Below are 11370 nucleotides of genomic sequence, written 5' to 3' on the forward strand. Positions count from 1 at the left end.
TAAAATTGTTAATTTGTAAGGACATAAATAATTTTTTGATTTTACAAGATCTTATCATTGCTCCCACTATATGCTCCACATATAAGTCCATGATTGAAATAGTATTACAATTGAAATTTCATCCCTTCTTCTAGATTAAAAATTTCTTTCTAGATCTACCTATAGTCTAGTATATTACAGAATTGAAATTGGCAATTTTCATTTATTTCTTCCATTGGCCTAGACTCTTGAAATTGTAGAAGATAAAGTTAATTATATAAGATGATCTCCCTTAACAAACTCAGTAATGACCAATGCTGTGAGACCAATCATAGCCAAATGCCCGTTCAACATCTCGGCTGAGGATGAAAATATTTTTTGTGTTTTGCTCTCCGCCGATATTCCCTTCAACATGGGACCAACAACATAAATGACAACATTACTGCACATAAAACATTTACTATTGTCGAGATTATGAACTTTAAGGTTTATATTTAGGGTTAAGTTGGAATGGTTAGTTTGTTATTTTAGAGGTTAAGTTGCTCATGGCTTTTACTTCTATGGTTCATGCAAAGTGCTAAGTGGTAAAAATAATGACTAGTTTTAATGGGCTAGAATTTCAATTTAATCGTCGAAAAGGTAAAGTTAAATTAATGGTTCAAAAATATCTTTGGTCAATATAATCTTTCATTGCTCAAAGCTAAATGTTTTATTCTCACATGTAGGTTTAACTTGTGTGCACTTTACAATGTGATAGTTTACTTAGGTTGACTTAACCAAACATTCATCATGTTTTGTTGGGTAAATTTGGTGTTTGATACCTTTTTATATATAGGCACATACACATTTAGTGAAAATGTTATTGATGATTTGTGTAACATTTGCAAGGTTTTATTAGAGGACTTAAAAAATACGCCAATTAGTTCTCGAATTTGTTTTGATATGAAATTATTTGGTACATTTTGAGGATTAGGAATTTAGAGAAGTATCAAGGGATAGAAAGGGCACTTACTGAGTCTTTACGTAGACTCACATTCCATATTGTCTTCTCGCAGGTCACAATGGTTATCAGACTCAACAAAGAAAAATTTCACATATTTCCTAAGGATGGACACACCAGGATTTTTATCTATGAGCTCTCGCATGGATATACATGGGGAAGGTTAAGTGAAGAGAGAATTCCCTTTGTCAACACCTTAGATGCACTCATGAAAGAGATAAGAGGGAATGGAGTGATGAATCACTAGCAAATGATTAGTAATGCCAGGAGGTTGGATGATCAGAGGCTGGCGTGGATGGAAGGCCCCCTTCTGGGTAGCTTGGTTCTAGAGAAGACTTCTATTTGTGGCACCCTGTTCTTTTTTGACCCCATGTGTATAGAATCCTGGTTGCTATTTTGACATATTCTATTGTTGGCATTTTGTACTATGCTTTGCTTCATATTGATAAATGTATATGGCTGTAGCTAGAAGCTTAGGTTTGGTATTAGGATGTAATGTAAATGTAATCTATGACTGGTATACTGGAAAGTATTTGTGGGTTTGTCTAGATTCTTAGGATTTATTCACCTGTGAACACAGATTATACTTTGATGTATTTCAGTTTTTACCTTATAATCAACAAAAAAAAAAAAAGATTATTTTTCATTAAAAACCCACAAATTTTTGAATCATGCAACATATTGTCTGTCCACATGCTAGATAGTGAATAATTCATATCAAATAATTGATCATTCCATTTGAATAATTATATTAGATGACACATTGAGACCACTTGATAAAATTTCAGTTGTAGAAATAAAGTGTTAGGTTGAATTTTATAAAGAATTGTTGCTTCGTTCTTTCTTTACCAACCTATCGTTCAAGTTACTTCTTCATCATATATTTATTTTTTTCTTGATGTGATAATGTAAGACTTTGCTCATAATAAAGGAGGTTAGGACAAAAGTTTAGAACAAACTCACATTTTATGAAGAAAACAACCATCACAAATACAATTTTTCAACTTAGATTATCTAAAAGTGATGTTTATGTTTTGAATTTAAAAATGATCAATATTTTTTTTTAAGTCAAACTTAATCAAAACATCATAGTTTAAATGGGATAGTAGTATTTCTTTTTTTATTTATCATTTTTTTTAAATTTCATAAAAGTACTCTTAGCTAAAGAAATCTAGAGTTAAAATTGAGTTTTTTCAACAAGGGTTAAAATGCCACAAAGGTTGTCATATAGACAATTTGAGGCAAAAGTGTTTCAACTAGAACATTTTTGCTCAAAAATATTTTGGACAAAACAATCTATGTGAATTCAATCTTATCTATGTTTTAAAATGAGAATATAGAAAACTTATTGTTTCATGGGATACATAAGTTTCAATACATAACTTTTAAAAGAATGCAAATGAATTTGCCTTTAAATACAAGAAGATAACCATAAATCATGTAAACATATGTTTAATTAGCTTTGACAAATAACAAATGATTATGAATAAACTAAAATTTGAATTTGAGTTTTAAAATTGTAGGAATCAGATATAAAGAGACATAATTAATTTTATGCACGTCAAAATGACTTAGGCCACAAGAATTGTAAAATGAAGGTAAATAACAAATATTAATGAATTAGTGCATGGGTAAAACTAATATATGTATGATAAGACTGAACATCTACATAAATTGGTAGACCAATTAGAAATCTTCCAGTTCACCAGATATTTAAATTCTTGCATTGATTTGAATTATTTTGAACATATTTGAAATGTATAAGAGTATTTAAACGCTAAGAAATCTGTTGTTTAACAAGCTTTCAAAAAATAGTAAAGTGCCCTAGTCGTTGATCTCAAACTTTCTTTATAGTATAAGATTGAATTTTTTTACAAGGTTTTGTATAATTGAACATGGAATGCCATGTGAGAGCTTCCAATACTGGAGTTTGTGCTTGAATAGAAATAGATATTAAGGTGTTTATACAAGCGGTCCACCCTTGACGTATTCAGTGAAAGCCAATGCGAGGAGGCCGAGCATAGCAAAGCGCCCATTCCACATTTCTGCTGTGGATGAAAATATTGGCTTCGACGTGCTCTCCCTCGATATTCCATTGAACAGGGGCACCAGTGTCCCCACCGTCATTAATCCTGCAGTTAACGCAAACCATGACAGTCCTCCACTATTCAATTGCGACAGCAAATCTCTTCCGCTGGCCACCTCCACTGCAATGGCCGACACGAACCCCAACATAGCCGCCCTTCCATTGATGATCTCCGGCGCAGGCCCTGAGAACGCAAACAGGTCGCCAAATTTCGTGCTCACCTGGATTTCATATTTCCTATATCAGATAAATTGTGCACATCATATAAATAAAGTATAAATTGGGCATCTAGAGCGTTTCTTACCTTGGTAGACGTTTCCTTTGGATCCTGATCCACGTACCAAAATAAAACGCATTAGCCAAAGCTTCATAAGAATAAAGAGCAAAATAGCTAAACGAACAACAGCAAAATAGCAAACCTTTGCAGCCATGCACTTGACTTGGAGGCTACTGTTGGGCAATCTACTGATATGACTATTCCTTTTGACTGCCCCGCAGTTAAGTGCTGCGGGTGCTTTCATCATCATTGAAGCCATGGCCGCCATCGATGAGTGCTAAGAAAAGATGAATTCTGTAAGAGCACGTTCCTTTCGAGTTGCTTAAGAATGATTGATACTTAGAATATCTCCTTGAGGACTCGTTGTTGGCTTTATAGCTTGGGAAGGATCGAATTTGGTGGTGTAAAATGGACCGAATCAGGGAAGCGAATGACGTGAGCTTACAATCCAGTGTGTGAAAATTTGAAAACGTGGCTTTTAAATATCCCGCAAATTTGTTTAGGTGAAGTTTCCACACATTACTCTCCTCCTCAACGTGAAGATTCTACCAATTTTTCGCCCACTCAAAGGTGGACATCGCTCAGTCGAGTTTCAGTTTTGATATTATTTTGAAACCTTGCTTAGTCCTACAGCGTTTCAGCGGAAGGAGTTTAGAAAGATATTTTGGGAATATGAGTTGTTATTGCGACAAAAAATTGAGATGTTTTTGAGAATTTGTTTCTGGGAAGTTCGATTAAAACACGCGGTCTGTCATAGTCACCGTTCAATTTACTCGCCTCCCCAACGTGAAGAGGTGAAGTTTCCACACATTAGTCGCCTCCCGAACGTGAAGATTCTACCGATTTCTCGCCTACTCAACGTGGACATAGCTCACTCGAGTTTCAGTTTGATATTATTTTGAAACTTTGCTTAGTCCTGCAGCGTTTCAGGGGAAGGAGTTTAGAAAGATATTTTGGGAATATGAGTTGTTATTGCGACAAAAAATTGAGATGTTTTTGCGAATTTGTTTCTGGGAAGTTCGATTAAAACACGCGCTCTGTCATAGTCACCGTTCAATTTACTCGCCTCCCCAAAGTGAAGAGGTGAAGTTTCCACACATTAGTCGCCTCCCGAACGTGAAGATTCTACCGATTTCTCGCCTACTCAACGTGGACATAGCTCACTCGAGTTTCAGTTTGATATTATTTTGAAACTTTGCTTAGTCCTACAGCGTTTCAGGGAAACGAGTTTAGAAATATATTTTAGTAATTTGAGTTGTTATTGTGACAAAAATTTCAGATGTTATTGTGATATTTTTTCTGTGAAGTTTGATTAAAACATGTGGTCTGTGATTGTTATTGTAGGATTGCCCTTTGAATGAGAAAGGTGGGTAATGATATATTCTTCAAGATGCATATTTTTATAATCTCGTAGGATCAAAATTAATAGAAAAAAATTAATTAAATGTAGAATTTGATCAATAATAATCATGAGTAAATAATTCAATAATTCAATTATATAGAGATGATTGATAGTTTATGATATTAATGTATCATCTTGATTGTAAATTTAATAAAGTTTTAAAGTGTTTATGTATAAATCTATGATGTAGAAAACAAAAAAAGATATATCAATTCAATTATTTCTTAATAACAACACTTAGAAATCAATTATTTATGTAGATATTTGATATTTTAATAATGGAAATAAAACACATATGCTCTCTTCCTTTATTTTTATTGTTTTTTCTTATTTGTGTTATAAATGTTATAATTAGTTTATAAGCGATATATTTATCCATGAAACTTGTTCATGGTATTGTATATCTTGATTCTTTTGATCATTGATTTGTAGATTTTTATTCTTCATTCATAAAGTTATTTTTTGTCATTGTGATTATATTTTGAGGAACATATTTTTAAAATATTTTTATAAATAGCACCTGATCATACATCAACTTGGATATCGACATCATGGAGAGTGAATTATATTATGCAAAATTTATCTAACCAAATATATGCACATTAAAGCAAAACAAATTAGTATGTGCTTGTTAATATCAAGTGTCCAAGCATATAATGAACTAGAGAAATATATATTTAATATTTAGGATCAAATATCTTCATCAAAAAGAGATTTAAATTTTTTTAACAAAGGAAAGTCAATGGGGTTCATGCTAGGACAAAGCAAGATAAAGAAGAAAGCAAGAAAGCTAGAAAAGGAAGGGAAGATGGACAAGGACATTGAAGATAGGGAGGACAATCAGGAGGATACTTGGGTGAATAAGGTTAATAGACATCAGCAAAATTAGAATATGATCAACAATGATTATGTTAGTTTTCTTAATTTTTGATTTGTTTAATACTCTGGTTAAGATAGTAGTGGTTTTAGTTAGTATATCTGATAGTATGTGGCTTGCATGCCATGTAAAAAAGACTTTTATGATGATTGTCTTTATAGTTAAAGTTCTTAATCTTGTTGATACTCAAATTAATTTTACTATGCTTGAAAGGTGGTTCTTATTTAATATTAGTATGTTTAGTTATATAGTCATGTTAATTTTTTATTACTTTTGGGGAACAATTGGTTGGGCTTTCTTGTCTGGTTTTTTTATGCCACCTCTTTTGTTGTTGTACTTTGATTTTGTTGTTTTGTAGGTTTAGGTCCTTCTCCCTTCTAATATAATAAATAACATTCTCCCATAATTAGTTGTTGATCTAAGTTTCACATCCAATATTTTAAGTTTTGTATTTCTTTATTTTTATGATAATGATAAGCCCCATATTCTTTACCTCGATTAATTATTTCTTCAATGATTGTATGTTTTCTTATTGCCCTAGATAATTTAAGGAACTTATTTATTTTTCTTACATCTTTGTGAATTTGAATTACACTCCTTAAGGTTTATCTTTAAAGTTTAATACTTCTACATTAGAGTTTCATCTTTTATACTTTAACTAACTACCCATTCTCTTAAGCATAAATAAGATTTGAATGCAAACTATACTCTTGTATCTTTACTAGTTTATTTACATTAGATTTTGGGATTTTATGGATGTTCTTTGCATTATGCTTACACACTCAATATTTGATTCTACATTGTGGTTATTTCATTTATTTAATTCCCATAGAGCTTTCTTATTACCTTTGACTCATGCATGCCTTACAAACTTTAATTTATTCTACTCTTGCTTTCATTTGATCACCCCATCTTATATTATTGCATGTACTTTTATCTTGTAGATGGGAATATGTATTCTATAGAGGTTTTCTTCAACATAGGTTTGATATGCTACTAGAAGTGTTGGGCATCGACTTCTGCGAGGGGCCCTCATCCTCTGAGGTTTTGTATTCAAAGTCTTTTGGGACTTGGATATCATTCCAATCCATGTCTATGTCACCCTCCTCACCAAAATCCGTATCTGAAACATTGTACACATCCTGCCTCGCTAGGGGTTTGGGATTTCTCAAGATAGGGGAGGGTTTTACCTCATGAGCCTTACCATACTCCATAATTAGGAGTATTAACCCCTCATGCAGAATCGAATTTTCCTCATTCTCAAAATGCTTGTGAATAGAATGCTCAAGAGAGGAAAAGTAAATAAAACGACATCGAGATTTTTTTATCATGACTGAAGTGATTCAAAATAGTAATATGATAAGTGAAAATAATAGCAAAGCAGTCATCAAGGGTTATGTACCTCATAATGAACTCTGCCATATCTTCCTAGAGCTTGAAAAGATACTTTTGGTTGTAGCCTCCATCCAAGTTCTTCCTGACTATGCTTCTCTCACTCTTTTTATCATAGAAAATTTATAGGGCTTCTTTTGTGTTTTTCCTTTCTCTATAGAATTTTTTGCTCTTCATACTCAGCCCTGTAATCTCTGCTATGAAGGGTTCGTTCTTCTAGGTGTTCTTTTAGGGAGATGTTTTTAATTGTTCCTAATCTGGACATTGCCTTTATGGCTACAGGTTTCTGGTGGGTTCCACTAGTTGTTGAGACATAGGTGATTGTGTTGGATTGTGGTGGTTGGGATACTGTTGTAGATATGAAATTCGTTTGCTAGAGGGGAGGGAGAGTGAGGGATTCTATGGTTGTGTGAGACTCATAGTATATCAATACCCTTATAGGTGTTGGCTATCTTAGTTTGGCTATTTCTATTGTGGAAGTGGTCAAAAGTGTGTTTCATGCAGGGATTTCTATAAGTAAAACGTTTAGGGGTGCCTCTCAAAACCCTTTAGGATTGTCTACTCTTGTCCATTCTATGACTATCCTATTTTGTGTTTCTTTGGAATGGCTAAGTGTTTCAACTCTCATGAGATTTCTAGGCACTTTCCAGAACTAGCTATTTTTGAGACCTTTGTGGTGTCTTCTCTTTTCGAAGAATCTCTGTTCATGGAGGTCCTTTAGGAAAAACATTGCAGGAAGCCTTTCAAAAACTGCTATTAGATTTCTATTACTTTAGCTATTTTATCACTAGTGAGAGGATTTTTGCTTGTATTATGGTTCAAAGTACTCTCCTAAACCCCTCTGTTCTAAAAATGTAAGCATATTGAGGGTTTGAGACTTTTGTTCTTGCCGTTTGTGTATTCCGATCAAAAGCCTCTCTTTCAAAAAGGGGTTTTCCTCTTTTTTGGTGTTGGTGGTCATACTACTTGTAAGTTCCTTGCTATTCTGTTAAGGGTTTGGAGCCTCTCTTGCTTTAATCATTCAGAACACATTCAATAAGTTGGTGTATGTGAACTAGGTGAGATAATTACTCAAAAGAAATATGACCAGTTTGTAGAATCTAAACCATAGACAAAGCGTGAAAATTATTCTAACATTTTATGTAGAGAGTTGAATTTTGAGAAGGGCGTGTTCTACACAGATAATTAATTACAATTAATTGTTTATTGTTTCACAACATCTTAAAAGTTAACAAAGGATTATCTATTATTTTTTTGATAAATGAATATTGAGAAAGAATGTGGTACTCTTGTAATATGTACTATGAATATGAGATGTGTAAGACCATTGCTTCTTATAATGCGACATGATAACTAAAATTGAACCAAGGAACTTACTCCAAATAAGATGCTACACAAACAAAAAGAATTAAAATTGTTAGTATTTAATTTGCAATGACAAATACTTTTTCAATTTTACTCTTATCATTGCTCCCACTGTATGCTCCACATATAAGGCCATGATTGAAATAGTTTTACAATTGAAATTTCATCCCTTCTTCTAGATTAAAAATTTCTTTCTAAATCTACCTATAGTATAGTATATTACAGAATTTAAATTGTTACTTTTCATTTATTTCTTCCATTGGCCTAGACTCTTGAAATTGTAGAAGAAAAAGTTAATTATATAAGAGGACCTCCCTTAACGAACTCGGTAACGGCCAATGCTATATTGATAATTGTATTTGAATAATTATATTAGATGACACATTGAGACCACTTGATAATATTTCAGTTGTAGAAATTAATTGTTAGATTGAATTTTATAAAGAATTGTTGCTTCGTTTTTTCTTTAACAACCTATTTTCCAAGTTGCTTCTTGATCATATATATTTTTTTTCTTGATGTGATAATGTAAGACGTTGCTCATAATAAAGGAGGTTAGGAAAAAATTTAAGAACAAAATCACATTTTATGAAGCAAACAACCACCACAAATATAATTTTTCAACTTAGATTAGCTAAAAGTGATGTTTATGTTTTTAATTTAAAAATAATGAATATTTTTTTTTAAGTCAAACTTAATCAAAACATCATAGTTTTCATGGGCTAGTAGCATTTCTTTTCATATTTATCATTTTTTTTAAATTTCATAAAAGTACTCTTAGCTAAAGAAATATAGAGTTAAAATTGATTTTTTTCAACAAGGGTTAAAATACCACAAAGGTTGTCATATAGACAATTTGAGACAAAATTGTTTCAACAAGAACATTTTTGCTCAAAAATATTCTGGACAAAACAATCTATGTGAATTCAATCTTATCTATGTTTTAAAATGAGAATATAGAAAACTTATTGTTTCATGTTATAGAGTTTTGTCAAAAAAAAAATGTCATGTAATTTAGGTGAAACTATTTCACCTAATATTACTTTCTTGAATAAAATTGTGATATGATATTGAATCTTTATCTGACATCTACTCACAGTAGTGTAATGAAAAAATATAATTTTGTGGGGGACCTTAGAATAAATGAAAAAAAATTTATTACCTTGGTGAAAGCTAGACACAAACCTAAGATTGATCTCTCATGTTCCTTAGAAACTTTAGATCTAGAAGATTTCATTAACTAGATCATTGATTTGAAGACACATAATAACACATGTAACAAACATGCACAAGGATAGCTCATAATGACTAATAAATGAAGCTAGGATCTAAGAACTTAAATTTGAAGTTTAAAATGTTAGGTTCATTCCAATAGACGATATGATCAATCTTGATTACTAATGAAAAAAAGCCCACATAGTGAAATGATAATCTTATTTATTATCCTTAGGGAGCCATCTTTTGAGCTAGGGTGTCATAAGGGGTTGTATATTATCCTTAGGGGTCATATGGTGTCCCATGACCCCTTAGGACACTATATGACCTATAACGACACAATTTAGTTTCTTAAGGGGTCATATGGTGTCCTAAGGGATCGTAGGACAAAATGTGATGCCGTAGGACACCATAGAAGTCATTACAACCCAATATGGTGTCTTAAGGAGTCATATGGTGTCCTAAGAGGTCATAGGACACAATACGACCCCTTAGGACACCATAGGACCCATAACGACCCAATATGGTGTCATAAGGGGTCGTATGTTGTCCTTAGGGGTTATATGGTCTCCCATGACCCCTTAGGACACCATATGACCCCTAAAAACACAATTTGGTGTCTTAAGGGGTCATATTGTGTCCTAAGGGGTTGTAGGACACAATATGACTCCTTAGGAAACCATAGGACCGATAATGACCCAATATGGTGTCTTAAGGGGTCATATTATGTCCTAAAGGGTCCTAGGACACAATATGACCCCTTAGGACACCATAGGACCCATTACGACCCAATACGGTGTCGTAAGGGGTCGTATATTGTCCTTAGGGCTCATATGGTGTCTCATGACCCCTTAGGACACCATATGACCCCTAACGATACAATCTGGTGTCTTAAGGGGTCATAGGACACAATATGACCCCTTAGGATACCATAGGACCCATAACGACCCAATATGGTGTCATAAGGGGTCGTATGTTGTCCTTAGGGGTCATATGGTGTCCCACGACCCCTTGGGACACCATATGACCCTTAGCGACACAATTTGATGTCTTAAGGGGTCATATGGTGTCCTAAGGGGTCGTATGACACAATATGACCCCTGAGTACACCATAGGACAAATAACGACCCAATATGGTGCCTTAAGGGGTCATATGGTGTTCTAAGGTGTCGTAGGACATAATATGACCCCTTAGGACACCATATGACCCCTAACGACACCATATGGTTCCATAAGGGGTCATATGTCCCATAATGACACCGTATAGAGTCGTAAAGGGTCACATTGTGTCCTAAGGGGTCATATGGTGTTTTAAAGGGGTCATATTATGTCATATGGTGTTTTAAAGGGGTCATATGATATAATATGACCCCTTAGAATACAATATGACCCATAATGACATAATTTGGTTTCTTAAGGGGTTATATGGTGTCCTAAGGGGTTGTAGGACATAATATAACCCCTTAGGATACCATAGGACCAATAATATCTCTCTCCCTCTCCCCTAATCTCTCTATCTCTCTCTCCCTTCCCTCTCCCCATCTCTCTCTCCCTTCACCCTCCCCATCTCTCTCTCTCTCTATCTCTATCTCAATATATATATATCCTCTCTCTCTCTCTCTCTCTCTCTCTCTCTCTCTCTCTCTCTCTCTCTCTCTCTCCCCCTAATATCATATACTAATTTTTTTATAAATTAATATACTAAAATATTATATATTAATATATTAGTAAACAATAGATTAATTATGTCCAAATTTAGTTAGTGAGTTTACTTATT

General features: G+C 33.4%; 1 protein-coding gene across 1 annotated transcript; it reads right to left on the reverse strand.

Moving 5' to 3' along the window:
* Positions 1-2810: 2810 nt before the first annotated feature.
* Positions 2811-3958, reverse strand: LOC131857996 (early light-induced protein 1, chloroplastic-like). Its single transcript, XM_059210841.1, has 3 exons — positions 3485-3958; positions 3370-3393; positions 2811-3286 (listed from the first exon to the last, which is right to left on the reverse strand). The coding sequence occupies exons 1-3, from the start codon at positions 3608-3610 to the stop codon at positions 2942-2944; spliced, it is 495 nt and encodes a 164-aa protein (XP_059066824.1). The 5' UTR covers positions 3611-3958; the 3' UTR covers positions 2811-2941.
* Positions 3959-11370: the final 7412 nt, after the last annotated feature.

The sequence above is a fragment of the Cryptomeria japonica genome, chromosome 8 (assembly GCF_030272615.1).
Source record: "Cryptomeria japonica chromosome 8, Sugi_1.0, whole genome shotgun sequence".
In the NCBI taxonomy this organism is placed as follows: domain Eukaryota; kingdom Viridiplantae; phylum Streptophyta; class Pinopsida; order Cupressales; family Cupressaceae; genus Cryptomeria; species Cryptomeria japonica.

Bases quoted from the DNA above. Each gene is read 5' to 3' on its own strand.
- LOC131857996 (XM_059210841.1), bottom strand. From the start codon at position 3,610: ATGGCGGCCATGGCTTCAATGATGATGAAAGCACCCGCAGCACTTAAC. The intron at 3,394-3,484 runs GTTTGCTATTTT...TACGTGGATCAG, and splicing joins TCAAGTGCATGGCTGCAAAG to GATCCAAAGGAAACGTCTAC. The intron at 3,287-3,369 runs GTAAGAAACGCT...TATGAAATCCAG, and splicing joins CAAAGGAAACGTCTACCAAG to GTGAGCACGAAATTTGGCGA.